This window comes from Sinocyclocheilus anshuiensis, unplaced genomic scaffold (genome assembly GCF_001515605.1).
Source record: "Sinocyclocheilus anshuiensis isolate Anshui unplaced genomic scaffold, SAMN03320099.WGS_v1.1 scaffold335, whole genome shotgun sequence".
In the NCBI taxonomy this organism is placed as follows: domain Eukaryota; kingdom Metazoa; phylum Chordata; class Actinopteri; order Cypriniformes; family Cyprinidae; genus Sinocyclocheilus; species Sinocyclocheilus anshuiensis.
Window position 1 is genome coordinate 2108933 of NW_015548239.1, and position 19385 is coordinate 2128317.

At 38.0% G+C, this 19385-nt stretch overlaps 1 protein-coding gene across 2 annotated transcripts in view; it reads left to right on the top strand.

Annotated features, from left to right (window-relative positions):
- Positions 1-14480, top strand: part of LOC107654901 (E3 ubiquitin-protein ligase pellino homolog 1-like) — a 34876-nt gene extending 20396 nt beyond the window's left edge. Inside the window, exons 2-8 of one of the 2 annotated variants that reach the window (XM_016442214.1) lie at positions 2553-2755; positions 7528-7575; positions 7690-7819; positions 10217-10318; positions 10562-10759; positions 11308-11496; positions 13392-14480. In XM_016442214.1, coding sequence (XP_016297700.1) covers positions 2676-2755; positions 7528-7575; positions 7690-7819; positions 10217-10318; positions 10562-10759; positions 11308-11496; positions 13392-13970 — 1326 coding nt within the window. In that variant the 5' untranslated portion in view covers positions 2553-2675 and the 3' untranslated portion in view covers positions 13971-14480. The remainder of the gene's footprint in view (positions 1-2552; positions 2756-7527; positions 7576-7689; positions 7820-10216; positions 10319-10561; positions 10760-11307; positions 11497-13391) is intronic. The other variant, XM_016442215.1, reaches the window with a different exon arrangement.
- Positions 14481-19385: the final 4905 nt, after the last annotated feature.

Genomic DNA, 19385 nt, shown 5'->3' on the forward strand with positions numbered 1-19385 from the left:
AGTATTATAATGTTTGCCTTTCTATTACTAATAATATTAAAGCAATCGTTATAATACTTTTTTGTATAGCCTACATTTTAATTCCTTTGTTTAACAGTTCTATCTAATTATTAGATAGACTTCTATCTATATTAGACAGAACTGAATGACGACAGCGAACAAGAGGGAGAATGTGAGCAGGTGTGCTCAGGCGCTGCCGCAGCCGTTCTCGGTGCCGTCAAAATAAAAGTTCGACGCGGCGTCAAAAATAAAAGTCCTGCCTCGAACACATCGGCCAAACAGAAAAACTTATCGGCCGATGCCGATATTTGAAAAATGGCAGATATCGGCCGATATATCGGCCTTGTTGATATATCGGTCGACCACTAGTACTTACACAGGTTGTGGTTCGGAGAGCTTGTTAGTCCAAATTAAGAAGATTAGAAGCCAACGAAGATAAAAGCCAAGATTAGAGAAGCAGTCCTTGGTAAAATGACAGGCACACAACAAAAGGTTCAAATTGTATTTCTGTGGTATCCTTGAACACAGTGTCTTCTCAACATGATGTAAACACACTAACTAGCGGAAGTGTTTGTGGGCAGGTCAGACTCTGTTCGTATTTCGTGGGCAGGCGGGGATTATGCAAATGTGTTACCTAGTGACGTATACCGGTAACAGGCAAAAGATTAGAAAATATGACAACTCGTTAAGGCGATTCAGAATCGACTCTCTCTTTTGAGAGACAATATCTTTATTTATCATGCAATTTTTTGATTAACAACTTTGCAGATTTTTTTCATTTAAGGATAGCTACGTTATAAACTGCAAAAGAGATATTTTTCAAAAACCCATGACCTGCTCTTTAAAGTATTATACAGGGACTGTATGGCCACATTCTCTACTACACCCTTAAAGTAAGTGACTAAAGTACAGCACTAAGGCACACAGTTTAAGCCCGTAGCAACAGTCTGGTATGTGGGACAGGGATCGCTGTGGGAGGAAGGAAGGAGGTGTGAATAAAGAAGACTGTCTGGATGGAGGGATGAAAGAGGATGTGAATGCCCTGAGTAGCTGGCGTCGCTCTTTAGGGACAAAGAATGAGAAGATGGACATGAAAAGACCGAGCTCTTGTATATACAAGTTGGCGATGTTAAAGCCAACATGGAAAAACCATGAACCCATGTAATTAATTTCATGTTCCTGGTCATATTTTGAATGATTTTGTAAGCATGTAATGAAAAAAGATGAATATGGAAACCTTTTACGTAATACACGGCCTGAGTGCATGTTTTTCCAAAGAAAATACTGTTTGTTTGTATTGTTTGTAATCTTTTATTAAAATGTAATAACTTGCTTCTCCTCTGAAACGGCTTTTATTTTCTGCTGACACCACTTAGGTTGTGCATGTGTTCTGGCACCATTGTAGTATGTAACCCTTTTCACCTACCAATCAATTCTTGATGTATAATATCGTGTTCAGTCCTACATTTTTAATTTTTATTTTATATATTTTATCATTATTTTATTTTTTTATTTATTGTTTATTGATTTTGTTTTATTTATTATTTTTTTTTTATAATGTTATATTTTTAATTATTTTTTATATAGTTAATTTGTAGTCTTTTATATTATTTTTGTTTCAGTTAATCATTATTTTAACTTTATTTATTTATTTTGTTTTTCTTGTATTTACTGGTTGTTGTACATGCTGTTTTCAGATTTCAGAACATCACATCACTGAACCTCACTGATCAGATGAAACCTCCCTCAGTAACACTAACACACATATGCTGTGTGTTTCAGTTGCTGTACTGTCTCTCCTGACACCAGTTCCACTGACCTCACTTGGTCAGCAGTGCTTGACAGGAAACATAATTCTGAATTTTCAGGGACAAAGCTCTCAAATCATGGTTTAGAGTGAGGGTCATGACAATCTTGACACGGCTCTTGTGTTGAGTGATTTATTGTACCTCTGTACATGGTGTAATATGAAAATTTGGCCAGGTTTCACACAAAATGTCTCCCAGTGCACCAGCGGGCTGGACCTAGATAGTCTCAATTCATATTGTATGGTTTCTTTATGGTTGTGTGATTTAAAAAAAAATCCCTTTTCACTTGAGGAAGAGACAATTATGATAGATGGAAACTGTTCTGTATAGAAAAGGTAATTGTGCAAGATAATTTGTTTAGATGTGTTTAACAGCAATTGTTAGGTTATTTTGACCGGTTTTCTAGGTGTTAAGTTGCATGGGTTTGTGTCTGTTTGAGTGTTTGGGTTTAGCTGATCACCATCTTTCGTTATTTGCCCTTTAGATCTTGTCAGCAACTTTAACTTTATGTCTGAGAGCACAGACTGTACTGTAAGTCAGGTTACTATGAGGAAGTGTGTGGTCAAGACTGTGGAATATAGGCCACTGAACATCACTGAAGCAGTTTAAGTAGTGCCTGGTGAAATTTTATAATTCCTTGCTGTCGTTTACTAACCTAAATGATACGCCAGCTAAAAGCATCACTAAAAATAGCCGTTTTATGGTTTTCTTACAAGTTTCTTTCTCTGTTTTGTACTGTTGCAGTGATGATGAGGATGATGATGGTGGTGATGAAGAGGAGACACAGCTGAGAGCTGAGTGTGTGTGGTTGTGTTGCGTTCACATTGGGAGTGGGAAGAACCCCCCTCCCCCACACACACTGCATCCATGTTCTCCCCCGACCAGGAAAACATCTCCACGTCGTCAACCAAAGTGCCAGTCAAATATGGAGAACTCATTGTGCTCGGGTAAGACCTTCTGGCCTTTGACCTTGGATCAGCAGGAAGCAGCATCTGTCGTATCGGAGTTAATAGTTTGTAATGCTCAGTGACAACTTTGTATGCGAGTGTATGCGTTTCTGAAAATAGAGTCAGTTGGCGTGAAGGTTTTGTATGTTTCTGTTGTTGTTGTTACACTGTGGGCAAAATGTAAGGGTGATGCATGTTTACGAGAACAACGGAGCCCTCAGTTAGAAAACAAAGTGGGTTTCAATGTCGTGTTGGGAGTATCATAATGCACTTCATTGACTTTCATTTGCAAAACAGACTTCTATGTGACTTGCTGCGCTATCATCACATGACCACCTGGCGTCTAAAAGAGTTTTTTGTGTATTAACTTCTTTGATTAGATGTTCTCAGGGGTCATGGATTGGATTAGATTCTCATCTTGAAGCACATAGAGGACTCACGTCACCTCCATTATTGTGTTGGGTTACAGCTGATTTAAGTGTTGTGTTACTGCTAAACTGTGGTTTTAGCTACCTTGTGAAATAAAACCAAAATCGCAATCTGGCTTAGTGTGATTATCAAATTGCAAAAGTGTGATTTTAATTAAATATATACTGTTCTAATACATGTTTAAGAACAAACCCTGTTTTGCAGTGGTTCAGTTCGCAGTGAATGCAGCTCCATATTGACTCACATATGGACTCACATATGGACATCTCTGCATCTGCTCTGAGTTTGGTTCACTTTAACATGCATTCGGGAAAAGTTTAATTGTAAATAAAAGTTTTTGTTTTGCGTTTGAAAATGCAGAAATGAAGATGGCTTTAAATGTTAGTGATGTAATTTTATGTAAACTTATCATATTAGTGAAATATCTCTCTACGTTTATTAGTTTATTATTTAGTACATTGTGCAAGATAATTTGTTTAGATGTGTTTAACAGCAATTGTTAGGTTATTTTGACCGGTTTTCTAGGTGTTAAGTTGCATGGGTTTGTGTCTGTTTGAGTGTTTGGGTTTAGCTGATCACCATCTTTCGTTATTTGCCCTTTAGATCTTGTCAGCAACTTTAACTTTATGTCTGAGAGCACAGACTGTACTGTAAGTCAGGTTACTATGAGGAAGTGTGTGGTCAAGACTGTGGAATATAGGCCACTGAACATCACTGAAGCAGTTTAAGTAGTGCCTGGTGAAATTTTATAATTCCTTGCTGTCGTTTACTAACCTAAATGATACGCCAGCTAAAAGCATCACTAAAAATAGCCGTTTTATGGTTTTCTTACAAGTTTCTTTCTCTGTTTTGTACTGTTGCAGTGATGATGAGGATGATGATGATGGTGATGAAGAGGAGACACAGCTGAGAGCTGAGTGTGTGTGGTTGTGTTGCGTTCACATTGGGAGTGGGAAGAACCCCCCTCCCCCACACACACTGCATCCATGTTCTCCCCCGACCAGGAAAACATCTCCACGTCGTCAACCAAAGATATGGACATCTCTGCATCTGCTCTGAGTTTGGTTCACTTTAACATGCATTCGGGAAAAGTTTAATTGTAAATAAAAGTTTTTGTTTTGCGTTTGAAAATGCAGAAATGAAGATGGCTTTAAATGTTAGTGATGTAATTTTATGTAAACTTATCATATTAGTGAAATATCTCTCTACGTTTATTAGTTTATTATTTAGTACATAGATCTATCTATCTATCTATCTAATATTAATAACTAATAGTTCTTCATTAACAAAATTAAATTATTTATTATTATTATTATTTTAAAGCCATTTTGATATATAATCACAACATTTCGGTCAAATTGTGCAGCCCTAAAACAAGCACAGCAAACATATATATTTTTTTTTAAATCACAATTTTTGTCAGAAAAATCATAATTTGATTGTTTTCACCCCCTAAATAGTTTAACCCTATTTGTGTAGATATTTAGTTCTGTTTTTTCATATTTGTAGTGACAAAAAATTAATTATCTTGAATATTTTGGAAATTATATTTGCGTTGTGTAAGTTTGGTTACTGAGCTTCTAGCTCTGACAGAGCTCTCTTGAGCTTATAACCTACATTTGACCACACACACACACACACACACACACACTGCTCCATGAGTCAGCCTCCTGATGAGATGGCTCATTTCCCTCCACCACCTTGTTTTCACTCTCTCCTCCCAGCAACAGCTGACACTGAAAGACTTCCTTCATCTACACCTCTTCCCTATCTATCTATCTATCTATCTATCTATCTATCTATCTATCTATCTATCAAAAATGTTTGTGATTGTGCTGGGCAAGCTCCATATATGTTTCCAAAATTATGCCTATTACAATGGCAGGCCATTTGTAGTACTCTGTAAGTAGGCTACATTTGCATTTATAGAGTAGCCTACTTGCCAAAGCTTAGTATACATGTACAAAAAGATAAAAAATAATAATACAATAATAATAATTAAAAGAACATCACAGTAATAGAATGGAATATTATAACATCTTAGAAGTATTAAACTAACAAATTATAACGTGTGAACATTTGATACCACAGTCTTAACTTACATTAAGACTGTCTTTGTGTCTCTGACACTCTGGAGATAATCTTCCAATTCATAATTTGATTTTAGAGTTCGATAGAATTGTAATTTACTTTGTGTTTTAGTTTCTTTACCTCAATATTCCAGATATGTATTTTTAGATTGTTTGATAATTTGATTTATTTTGATGTTTGGATGAGAAGCAGTGCTGGTTTGAGACTGGATAGTGTTAGTAGAGTTAGTCAGGTTAGTAAGTCTCAGAACTAGCTGACTGAGTGGACTCTTCTCGGGGTTCAGTTCTTGGGTTTGTATTGCTTTAAAATGTAGTGATTCTGTGGGACTTGATTTAAGATGCATCCAGAATTTGAGGGATCTTTTATGCATATTGATAATCAATGGGAATCGGCCTAATTCTGCCCTACATGCGTTATTGGGTGTTTTTCTTTGTAGTTTTAGAATCATTTTGCAGAATTCTGTGTGTAGGGCTTCTGTTGGATGTCTGTCCCATCTAGTGTAGCTCTGATCACTGAGTGGACCCCAAACCTCACTTCTATACCACGCTATGGGCTGAATTCTATCAAATATTTTACACCAAATTGGAAGCGGTATTTCAATATTTTTGAATTTTTTCTTTATTGTGTATTGAGCTCTTCGAGCTTTATCTTTGAGAGCATTCACTGCCAAGCTGAAACTCCCCGATGCAGTGATGATCAGGCCGAGGTAAGTGTAATGCATCGTGTGTTCTAGGGCGGTGCTGCCTAGACTGAACTGGTATCTGTGTTCCTGACATCTGGATTTTTTCTGAAAGACTATAATGCTGGTCTTTTTTAGGTTTACTGCCTTCTCTCTCGCTCTCTCTCTCTCTCTCTCTCTCTCAAGGAATGCACTCGCAGATGAGAAAACACTGCTGCGGAAATACCCTGCTTGGTTCTCGTGTGTGTACATTACACTGTTCATTAACATTGTTTTTTCCCCTCCCTGCGTCAGTTTTTTTAGAATAAATATAGAAAGTCTCTGCCGTAAGGGACATAATGCTTTTTCAGATTTACTCAAGCTGAAGATGTCACCTGGTGGGAAACCCCAGATGTCTTAATTGCATTTTTCTGATGTCCATAAAATGGGAGTATAGTTGTATAAGGAAAGCCTCAAGAGAAACAAGCACAATCGGACAGGTTTTTTTGCTTGTTTATAGAGTACATTGTGAAAATGTGGGTTTGCCAAAATATGTCGAGAATGCATTCAACAGCGTCAATGCATGCCTTCTGCAAACTCATGTTAAATCATTTAGAGACTTAATAAAGTCCATCGCTGAGCATCTAAAGCCCAAACCCACACAATACCAAAGGCACAATGTTGAACGTCACATTGCAGCCACTGTGTCTGTGAAAGACCCTTGGGTAGTGAGTAACAGGGTGGAGCACAGAGGGAACCTCCACAGAGGAAACCACAAGACATAGCAGGTGTAGTGTTCATAGTGTTCAGTGTTTATGTAGTGTACACTGGCTTCACGCTGCTCAGATTTGTTTTTCAAATGCCTGCTTTAATCTTTAGTACTAAATGTTCACACTGCTATTTTGTAAGTAATCATATCAGATCCATTCATTCAGATCTGGTGTGTTTATTGGTTCTTTTAATAATGGTAATGGTCAGCATTACAGCATGAGATAGTAGCTGACATTGTGGAACAAAATGATGGCAAACTGAAGAGGATGGTTCTGCTGCTGAAGCACACAACAGAAGATACACTATTGTTCAAAATTCCATGTGTGGATTAATGAGTGAATTCAGTCAGTTGTGGGCAATTCTGCACTTTGTGTATGATGTTACATGTCGCATCCTCAATTACGAAAGAAACTCCTTGAAATACGACCTGATTATCCAGGCCGAGACACATTTCCATAAATCAGATTTGAATTGAATTTCAGACCTCATATGAATGTAGGAACGCCAAATTACAAGTGACGTGGGGTATCACTGTGTTACTAACCCTGCTCATCATGGTAATCCTGTCTCTGTGGATACTGACCACCTGCACATGATTGCCCTGTTCATATTAGGCTCCATGACAAAAGTTGTCAGGCTTTTAACCTTACAATCTTGCCATGAGGTTGTGTCAGGTTCAGTGTGTCATCTCACCTAAAGATATATTTTATGAAGAGTTGATCATGAACTTTATGACTCTGGAATGGTTTTTGTGTGGAATTTGGTTTAGGTTAGATTTTGGTTCCAGATAACAACCTAAAAATGACTGTCTGCTTTTCCTTAGAAAAGCACTGGATCAAATTTCAACCATACAGGCTTTGTTTATGCTTTTGTAAGCTTTTTTTTATCCGTTATGTTCACCATCTGTTGCCTGCGGCTGAATTGGTGGTGGAGTAAGTGTTGAGTGCAGGTGTTTTCAGTAGAATTTCTCACCCTCTTTCTGCAGGTATAATGGCTCTCTACCCAACGGGGACCGGGGTAGAAGGAAGAGCAGATTTGCACTCTTCAAAAGACCCAAATCCAACGGAGTCAAACCCAGCACTGTACACGTAGCCTGCACCCCACAGGCTGCCAAGGTACACACACACACACACACACACACACACCCACATACACACAAACAAACCCTCCACCTAGGCATTACACAGGACTATCAACAGGGTTTCAACAATCAACAATCAACAATCATCAGTTTCAGTGCAGCCTCAAAGGGCTCAACACGGTCCCAGCCGAGGAGTAAGGGTCTTATCTAGTGAAATGATCGGTCATTTTCTAAAAAGAAATAAAAATTCATATTTTTAACCACAAATGCTCGTCTTGCGATTAACTTGACCTCACGCATTACGTAGTCACGTTGTAAAGGTCATGAGTGACGCGCATTGCAGCGCTAGTGTAAGACGAGCATGTGTGGTTAAAAAAATATACATTTTTATTTTTTTAAGAAAATGACTGATTGTTTCATTATATAAGACCCTTATTCCTCGGCTGGGATCGTGTTGAGCCCTTTAAAACTGCACTGAAACTGCAATTTGGAAGTTCAAACTGTTGAGCAACATAGAAGTCCATTAGATGGAGACAAATCCTGGAATGTTTTCCTCAAAATCCTTAATTTCTTTGTGACTGAAGAAAGAAAGACATGAACATCTTAGATGACATGGGGGTGAGTAAATTGTCAGTAAACTTTTATTCTGGAAGTGAACCAATCCTTTTAAGAAAATCAGCAGCTCCAGTGTCATTTTGGTTCTGGGCAAGTTTTGAATTCTAAAACTAGGTGGGCTTGAGCTGTAATGGAACAGGGTGTGTCCAATCACGCATTTACACACAAACAGCTCTGGGCTTGATTCCACAGTTTGTTAGACTATTATGTGCTGCCCAATAAACTTTTGCTGACCAAATTAATTTTTTTTCACATCTGCAAATAGTGTATGTATCAGGGCTAGGCGATTTTCCAGATTTTATCGATTATTTCGAATTTATTGTTTTGCCACAATTTTATTTTTTAGAAATGGAGGAATCGATTTCAATAGAAATATTACCAAATGTTAGAATTAGACACTTTGACAATATGCCGGCGCATGCAACATTCAAACACATCCATGTTTACACAGAAAAGACAATGGAAAAGCAGCGCAATCGAATAAAAAACCTGTAAAGAACTACTACTGTATGTCTGATATTTCATGTTTGCATCATGGTGACAGGCTGAAAGCTGCTGTTGTTTTTAAAGAACATTTATAGTTAATAAAAGTCTACTGGTGTTATACCTTCAGTTATTTTCAGAATCAGAAAGAGCTTTATTGTCAAGTTTATTTGTACAGCGCTTTTCACGATACAAATCATTGTATTGTCAAGTATGCAAGGAATTTACATACAAGGAATTTGTTTTAGTGACATAAGCTTCCAGTACACAGACAACAACAACACACAGACAATAAAAAAAATAAGATGAGAATAATAAAAAAGACATATGTAAATATAAATAGACAAATATAGAAAAATAAAATAAATTAATTGTATGTACAGTTGTGCTATAGATGATAGAATGGAATAGAATAGAATGAGATGCAGGGATGTATATTTGCAGCTCTGTAGTGCCGGCCAGATGGCAAAAGTTCAAAAAGGGGATAACTTGAATGTGAGGGATCCAGAGTGATTTTCTGAGCCCTTTTCCTCACTCTGGATGTATATAGTTCTTGAAGGGTGGGCAGGGGAGCACCAATAATCCTCTCAGCAGTCCGAACCGTTCTCTGTAGTCTTCTGATGTCTGATTTTGTAGCTGAACCAAACCAGACCGTTATTGAAGTGCACAGGACAGACTCAATGACGGCATTAGAACTGTTTCAGCAGCTCCTTGACTTTTGAGATTTTATAAAAGAATTTTCCTCGTATTATTTCTGAACACATAATGTGTATAAGACAAGTTTGTACAATATGTTGTTGTAGTTTTTGCATCTTTTCTGCAAAGATATTTAACAAGTGATTTGATTAACATTTACATCATGTTGACAACATGTGTGCTGCACTTGGAATAGAATTTTCTTTAACTAGAGGTTAATAAAGAAAAAGTAACTTGAATCATGTTGTAGTTACATTTTCAAGTTGACTAGTTAAAAATCGTAAAAAAAATCGAGAATTGGTCAAACATTCTGGAAAAATCGAGATTTAAATTTTTTGCAAAATCGGCCAGCCCTAGTATGTGTATATATTTTGTATTCATTTTTAATTTATTCTATAAATAAAAGTACTTATTTACTCATTTACTTTGAGTATATTTACAAAAAAAAGAGATATAAAATGTTTAAAGCCATATAATATATTTATTTATGACAGTAAGATTAAGGGGCGAGTGTTTTAAGTATTTTTAATTTATTTTATCTTATTTTATTTTTAGGTGGTGGTTAACTGGTGATTTCTTGGGCATATTGCATCTTGATGTCAGCATGTTATTTTATCATCTCTCTTTCTTTTTTTAGGCCATAAGTAACAAGGATCAGCACAGTATTTCCTACACGTTGTCCCGTGTACAGACAGTGGTGGTGGAGTACACTCAAGACAGCAATACAGACATGTTTCAGGTACCGACTCGCTGCTGACTAAGCTGTCCTTTAGGACTACTTCTTGGATTGTGTTCAAAAGCGTCCATTAATCTCACTACTCAAAGTGTCAGCCTGAAATAATGCCGTCACTAAGCAGAAAAGAGGTGACACTAGCATCTACTTTGATTCTGTTTCCTACACTGTTTCTATAATTGTGTACAGTGATGCAAGCTTACCAGTTTCTCTGCAGTGTTTGATGTTTAATTTCTCTCTGCATCTCAGATTGGCCGCTCAACTGAAATTCCAATAGATTTTGTGGTGACCGACACGGTTCCCGGGAGTCAGAGTAACTCTGACACTCAGTCAGTTCAGAGCACCATATCTCGCTTCGCATGCCGGATCATATGTCAGCGAACGCCCCCTTACACCGCCCGCATCTACGCCGCTGGATTCGACTCCTCCAAGAACATCTTCCTAGGGGTGAGATAGCGAGGAAGTTTGACTTCATCTTATGTAAAGACAGTGGGTGATTTGACCTGAGAAACTAGCACTGCTTTTGAGCAGCATAAACAACTGATGTTAGGCCAAATATATACAAATATATAATGAAATCAGATCTGGAATCTGAATAGATTTAAATGCACAGGTATTCTCTTTCTGAAGCATTTGAATGTCGTGTCATCTACCTAAAATAGTGATGTTAACATTTATTCAAAGTACTGAGGTGTTTTTTTTTAAAGATCATTTACTCATCTTCATACCTGTCCAATACCGTATGACTTATTTTCTTCTGTGAAACATAAAGATATTTTGAAGAATGTCTTTTTTCCATACAATGGAAGTCATTGGGCTCCAGTGTTTGGTTCCCAATGTTCTTCAAAATATCTTCTATTGTGCTGCAGCAGAAGAACGTCGGTTATTCAGGTTTGGAATGTCATAAGTAAATGTCGACAGTTTTCATTTTCAGGTGAGCTAACTCTTTAAGTATTCAAATAAAATCCTAATAACATTTTTTTTTTGACTTACAGGAGAAAGCAACAAAGTGGAAGACATCGGATGGACAGATGGATGGTCTGACTACTAACGGTGTGTTGGTAATGCATCCTCGCCATGGTTTCACAGAGGACTCCAAACCCGGTGTGTGGAGAGAGATTTCAGTGTGTGGAAACGTGTTCACCTTGAGAGAGACACGTTCGGCTCAGCAGAGAGGGAAAATGGTCAGTGCTCAGATGTTACATATGTATATAAATATAGCATAATTTGTGAAAGCTGTAATGCAATATCAGATGGGATTCTGAAATGGAAGCTCTGTTAAACAGTCATATGGCTCCCTGCAAGACGGGACGTTGGGGCATTCTGGTGCCGTTGACCGGTTGCTCTGGGACGCTGTTGCCACAGTAACAGCCCAGGCGAGACAGCTTTGCCCTGTCCGGTGTAACACAAAGCTGTAAGATGATCTGGAGTTGATCTGTTAAGTGCGTCAGACAGGAGGTCCAATGAGAACTACTGCTCTCAACACTTTCCTCCTGTGCTCATAACAAGTCATTATCTTCAGTGGTTGTCTAGAAAAATAGAGGCCTGTAAAGACTCCTAGATATGCACAGTGAAGAACACAAATCAAACCGTTTATGTATTCTTGTTGCACAACTCAAACACTCTCTCTTGATACGCATGCACTCACAGTCCAGAGGCTCCGAGGCCCCACATTAATCTGGGTTGTCACAGGCAGAGCAAACACGCTCCTGATTGCTGTTCATGTCCTGCTCCTGAGTCGTCCTGCTGATGGCTCAATGCTGGCTAAACATGGTTCTAATGCTGTCTCAGTGCTGGGTAAACACTGTTCCACTGTGATGCTGCTGTAGAGACGTTCGGCTTTACTGGCTCAGAACAGATCAAGTTATAGCCCAACTGCTCAAATTCTGGCCTGACGCTGTTGAAACTGTCAAGTAGTTCAGAAGCTGGGATTTTTGTTTGACATATTGTTCCCTTTGTTTTGCGTATGCTCATGTCGCTTACAGTTAAAGTCCTTCTCTGATTTTATTGTTGTTTGCAAGGTTGCAATGTTACTTTGCAGTATTTTAAATATTTTTTGGTATTTTGCATGGTCTGTTATTGGAGTAGCGTCACTCGGGTGGGAATTTTAACTCCTATTCACTGGGAATAAAAAAATTATTTAGCAGATGCAGAGACATAGACCGGGGGAGTTTTTTTTATCAACTTTTGGGATTACTGTTCTTGCCGATCCTAAACTAGTGAAATATGAAATTGTTAATATTAATTCTGTGTATAGGATATAAAAAAAAAATTACAAAAATTTAAGCATTCATAATTGCAATAAAAAATATATTAAATTATTATTATTATTAATTGTTTTATTTTAAATTCATGCATTTTTATTTTTATTGCTATTATAATTATTAATGTATTTATTTTTTTGTCATATCATTTCCATTATGTCCTCATTTGTATACATTACGTGATATTCAGTACTGTATACAGAACATGTATTATGGGACCTTTAAACTTTGAGGGCAAAGAAAACAGCAACCCAACACACACACACACCTCCATGCATGCATACACAAATACAGTGTTGTATTTGCACTTTTACTTCGTGACCTTCACATAAGACAGCTCAGACACTGCACAATTCACACACAGTGTCCATACAGCTGTGTGTGTTTGTGTGAGACTAATGCAGTATGGTGAAGGTCAAACTAAAGGCTGATCAAGGGTGGCTCTGTGAAATATGTCGCAACCATGAATTATATCATTCCAGGATGAATGTGTGAATCATAGGGTGTGTGTTTTGTGCATGTGCATATGTCGTATGTGCATTACATATGACATACGACACATATAAGACAGATGTCTTAAGCAGTAAATGGTTATATTATTGTCATTCTTTGGCTCTTTTTATAATGAATGAATCATTGCTGTACAGTGAATGTTGGGGCTTTACTGCCCCCTGCAGGCAAACTTTCAGCACTGCATTTACTGATCAGATTTGCCTTTGTTTTGCTTTAATCATGCATCATGTGTTAAAAGCATGAATATGGACTCTATAATTAAATCCTCTTCTCTTTTCTCATTGGTCTCTCTCTCTCTGTAGGTGGAGAATGAGACTCAAGAGTTAGTGGATGGCTCTCTGATTGATCTCTGCGGAGCGACTCTCTTGTGGCGTACTGCTGAAGGGCTTTCCCGCACTCCCACTGTCAAACACCTGGAGGCGCTCCGGCAAGAGCTGAATGCTGCTCGTCCCCAGTGCCCCGTGGGTTTCAACACCCTTGCCTTCCCCAGCATGCAGCGGAAGGACATAGTGGACGAGAAGCAACCCTGGGTCTACCTAAACTGCGGTCATGTTCACGGCTACCACAACTGGGGTAACCGCGACGCAGAGCGAGAGGGAAGGGAGGGCCATGAGCGGGAATGTCCCATGTGCCGTGCTCGTGGGCCGTACGTGCCGCTGTGGCTAGGCTGCGAGGCAGGGTTTTATCTGGATGCGGCCCCTCCTACTCACGCGTTCAGCCCATGCGGCCACGTGTGCTCAGAAAAAACAGTGGCATATTGGAGTCAAATCCCTCTTCCTCACGGAACGCACACCTTCCATGCTGCCTGCCCTTTCTGCGCCCAGCAGCTCAGCAGTGAGCAGGGATACATCAAACTGATCTTCCAGGCGCCCGTGGACTAAATACACCTGCATATGTCCTTTTACCCAGTAACCCATTTGACAAACATTAGCCAGGCATTTCTTTCTGTTGATCCTATAATTTGATTTTATAAAGATGACATTTTCTGTGCTCTCAGACTGTTTTTTTCCCTCCCTTTCTGGTTTGTAAGTGACCTTAATACTGCTTTTTCGAATACAGAGAAAAACAAAAAGATATATTTTCAAATAAAAAGATTATAATTTAAAAAAAAAAAAGGATTAGACCTCTTCAGAACAGCAGAGCACATGCACACCCACATTTGAGCGTTCTGATTGGGTGGCTCTGCTTGTCATTTGAAGCGGTGGGCGTGGCCATTACAGATGGTGATGTGTACAGTGTTTATTTGCTAACAGTAATTCTCAGCACTAAAGAGGCAATACACCATCCATGTATGTTTATAATGAGCTTACAGACTATCTGTAAGTCTATCTGTACTCAATTTATTCAATAATTCACAGCATTTCATAAAGCAACTACATTTAGATTCCAGATAACTGTTTTCCATGTGTCTAACTTAAAAAAATACTTATTTTTTTTAATTTTTTTTTATACACTATCAATGTTTATCAAAGATATAAATTTATAGTCGTGTTTTTGGGGAGTTAAGTTCTATGTAGCTGTTTTTTTCTCTTTATTGTGAGTTTTTTTCCATTTGTAGGCTTCGCTATAGCATTCAGATTTTTCCTCATTTGTTCTCATATATGTAGGTTACTTATGATTGTGTGAGCGAAATCTTTGCAATAGTGAACCAATGAGGTCATGCTCAGAGAAATGAACTCCAGAAAGCTCAAGAGGCCTAAAAATCTTCACCTCCCTTTAAGCACAGGCCAAAACCTCATGCCCTTTGAGCGACTTTGCGCTCATCAGCGAGTGTTGCAAAAACATGTGCGCTTAATTGTCTTGGTAAGATCCCTGTTTTCTGTTTGAGCCTTTTCTGTGTAGATGACTGCCCTTGTTTGGATATTTTGGAGACACTGGGAAGTAATTTCCATCCGTAGTGCAAAAAGCAGCATTAACCTCTGGAAAAATCCTTTACCTTTTTTATAGGTCAGTTTTAGTCCCTCTTAATTTGCAAATTGAGGTGTGATTAGTTTTGTACTTAACAGCTACTGAGATCTTGATTCCAGTATAAAGGGTCATTTTCTCCTTGTTAAGTTTAAAATAGATATTAAACAATATTTTCAAATGAATGACACTCCCCGTGTGCAAGAAACGAAATAGTTAAAACTTAAATTGCCATTCAAAGTTTGGGGTCAGTAAGATTTCCTATATATATGTGTGTGTATATATATATATATATATAGAGAGAGAGAGAGATATTAATAATAAAATGTATTCAGCAAGGACACATTAAATTGATCAAAAGTGACAGTAAAGACACATGCCACAACAGATTTTTATTTCAAATAAATGCGGTTATCTTGAGCTTTCTATTCATTGAAGAATCTCAAACTTTTGAACAGTAGTGTATGTTTTTCAAAAGCCATATGACTTTCTTATTCTGTGGAACACAAAAGAAGATGTGTATAGCAGGCTAAGCTGCTCTTTTCCATAAAATATAAGACGATGACGTTTTAATTGACATGATAACTTAAATGTCAGTCTATTCCTCACAAAGGTATCATATTACAACCGTGGTTCCTCATCCACTTTCATTATATGGAAAAGAGCAGCTTTGACATTCTTCTAAACATCTTTCTTTGTTCTATGGAAGAAAGTTAGTTTGAACAAGTTTGAGATGATCGTTTTTTTTTCCCAGCAAATTTTAGGTCCTCTAATCTCTATGTGTATGTATATCTGAGTAAAAGTATGCTAATATATTTGATTTTGTAATGACGTTTTTGATTGTTTGATTTCATGTACATGCTGTCGTATGTACTGTGCGAATGTTAAATGTGCTGTACTGTGTTACATGTAAGAATCTGGAGAGCATACGTTGAGTCTGAAGGGTCGAGAATCCCAGGAATTTGTGTGAAGTGGATTCTCTGCCTGAGGAGTCCAAGCTCAACTTCCAGAGATCATTCAGTTGCTGCTGTTCTGAACCAGCACCCAGACATGGCATACTGGTGCAGGTTTCACCTCAGGGAGTTTCCTCCATCCTGACCACCAGGGCATGTGTTCATGAAGTATTTAAAAACCTGACAGCTGATCTGGGGTCAGTTGCGTGTGTGGAGATCTGGACCACACTCTACTCAGTGTTGCGAGTGAATATGAAGCTTAATCACGCCACAGACATAATAACCCCTCACCTGAAATACTGTAATTTTTTGTTTTAATTTGTGGATGCTTCATTTGCAAAATAATTCTCCATCTCCTATGAGTATTCTTTCCAAACATTAAGCAAACACATCAGATTTGTTAGACACATTTGTCTTTTTAAGGGCATCGCTCGTTTGTCTCTGTAGAGACGGCGTGTGTAAAGGGCTTTTTTCCTTTTCATTTTCTGTTTGTTTGAGTTCTTTGACATGTCTTTTGTCACTTTGGTCTAACTGGTCTGCATGATCCTAGTGTGTGTGTATGTGTGAGAGAGAAATAGAGAGAGAGAATGCGTGTTTTGAAAAAATAAGAATGCATAAAGGCAAATGCTGAGAATGTTTCTGATCTACCATTTTGTACCGACTTTAAACAAATAAAAATTTAAAAAGCATGTTGAAAGATTTTGGGTGTTATTTTTACTTGTCATGGACACCTGAGGCCAAGACTGACTCTTACCTTTATTTAATTCATTTCTGTCTTCAAGGATTATGTTTCTTTTAAGTAATATACAGTGGGTATAGAAAAGAATCACCCCCTTTTAAAATCACATTTTGTTGCTTTGCAGCCTGAAATGAAGATGGACACAGTTTTTGTTTTATCCAGCTGTATTTAATCAGTGCAACTTATAACATCCAAGTGAAAGATATAACACCAACATGTGAAAAACAAAAAACAAAACCAGAATCACGGAGTTGGAAAAAGGATCACCCCCTTGTGTCAGTATTTTGTTGAACCACCTTTTGCTTTAATTACAACCTTTAGTCTGTTGGGATTTGTCTCTACTAACTTTGCACATCTAGACTTTGCAATATTTGCCCACTCTTCTTTGCAGAACTGCTCAAGTTCAGTTAAATTTGATGGTGAGCGTTTGTGGACTGCAGTCTTCAAGTCATTCCACAGATTTTCGACATTACCACCTCCATGCTTTACTGGAGGAATGCTGTTATTAGGATGGTGAGCTGGATTGGATTTCTGCCAGACATATCATTTGGTGTTGAGGCCAAATAATTCAGTTTTAGTGAATCTTCAAGGTGTGTTTTGGCAAAGCTCAGACGTGACTGCATTTGGCCTTTCTTGTGGAGTGGCTTTTTTCTTGCACCCCTCCCATACAAGCCACATTTGTGGAGAATTTGTGATATTGTCGTCACATGGTGTGCATGATCACTCTTTGTCATAAATTCCTGCAGAGTTACTGTAGGCCTCTTGGTCGCCTCTCTGACCAGTTTCCTTCCGGCTCTTTCATCCAGTTTGGAGTGACATCCTGATCCAGGGAGGGTCTGTGTTGTACCAAATACCTTCCACTTCTTAATAATAGACTTCACTGTGCTTCTAGGCATTGATAAAGCCTTTGAACTTTTTTGTATCCATCTCCTGACTTGTGCCTGTCCACAACTTTATCCCAGAATCTTTTGACAGTGCCTTGCCACCCATAGTTGATTGTTTGCTTCAGTTGCACTCAAGGACTGAAATGCTCCAGAAAAGCTCTTTTCATGCTGTAATCAAAATGACCACAGCTTATCACAATTGAAAGTCAAATGGTTTTGTGTGCCACTGAGAAGGTGATTAGTTGATTCAGTTTACAAGTAATTTTAAGGAGGGGGTGGTCCTTTTTCCAACTCAGTGATTCTGTTTATTTATTTTTTTCTGACATATTGGTGCTAGCCTATATCTTTCACTTGGATGTTATATACAGCTGGATAAAAACAAAAGCTGTGTCCGTCTTCATTTCAGGCTGCAAAGCAACAAAATGTGATTATTTTAAAGGGGTTGATTATTTTCTATACCCACTGTATAATAATGAGATATGATTCATGCAAACATATGCGTCACTACCCTCTTCTACTAAACTAATTCAGAGGAGCATGATGAACACGACTGCTAATAGGTTAATGTCGGCATGAAATCAAAATGGAAAATTCTTATTTTTTAATGGAATACTGTAGTGTTTATTATAAATAATTTATCCGTGCCCTACTAATCTTTAATCAAAAACGTTAGCCTCCCCTCCTCCTCAAAACGACTCATCTTCTCTTCCGGTCACGAGCTATGGCGCAAGGGCGGAGCTAGTGACGTGAGGGGTAAACTCTGGGATAAACAACAGGGGGGAAAGCTGAAGCTGATGCTTCACTTTATAGAAATCAATGCATTGACCAGTGCTGATGCAAGCCATGGGGGAGTACACTACCCTTAAAAATTTAAAGGATATTAGGACATTACCACAACATTACTCTTAGGACATTGCAAACTATTTTTTTATGAATATGACTTAACCTGATGGAGGACGCTTCCTCAATAAATAAAAAATTTCTTCATGCTAGGGTGTCAGCGGTGAATCCAGTGGAGAGAAATCCCCCCACAACTAACTGCAAACTGGCATTCAGATATACCTCAATTTTGTTAGCAATGCCCCAACTTCCAATGATCAAATCAATTCCTGAAGGAGGAAATCAAGTCCCGCCCTCTCGTTTCAGATGCCGTTTCACTAGGATAGACGTCACAGTAGAGAAGAAAAGACAATAGCTACTTCTGTTTCATGCAGAATTTGACAACAGAACAGTGGCTCTCAACCAGGGGCCTTAGGATGACTTCAAATTATTTAAATTCAGATAATTAATACTTAATATTGTTTTTTATATATATTTTTCTCTTTTCCACCTTTTTTTTTAACATACAGTTCTCGAAATTTCTGCCGGTTGCATAAACTATTTAGACTATAAATTTAGCCATCTATTTTTTTTCTTGAAGACTGCTAATAACTTTTTTTAATTCAGTAGGCTACATAAAATTGTAGATTGGTCTAATTTAAATTCGAAAAATAAGACTGATTACTACTTCGTTAATCGCTAGTTAAAGTTCTTAAGACACATGCAGTCTTAACATTGTGACTAAGTTTATGCAACTGGCCCCTGGAATCACAAAATTAATTGTGGTTAATTAATCATAGTTACATCGTTCCGCCGGTGTCGATCGATAATTATGTGTGAATCATTGAATCATGAATTGAACCGATTCGTTCAAACCAGAAACTAAACGCCACTGCTGTGTTTTGCTAGGAGACTAGCAACGGTTAGCGTGCTGCTGTGGCTTTCAGTGGAAAGATTTTCGATGACGGTGCAAAAACAGACAAAGTAATTGTCTAT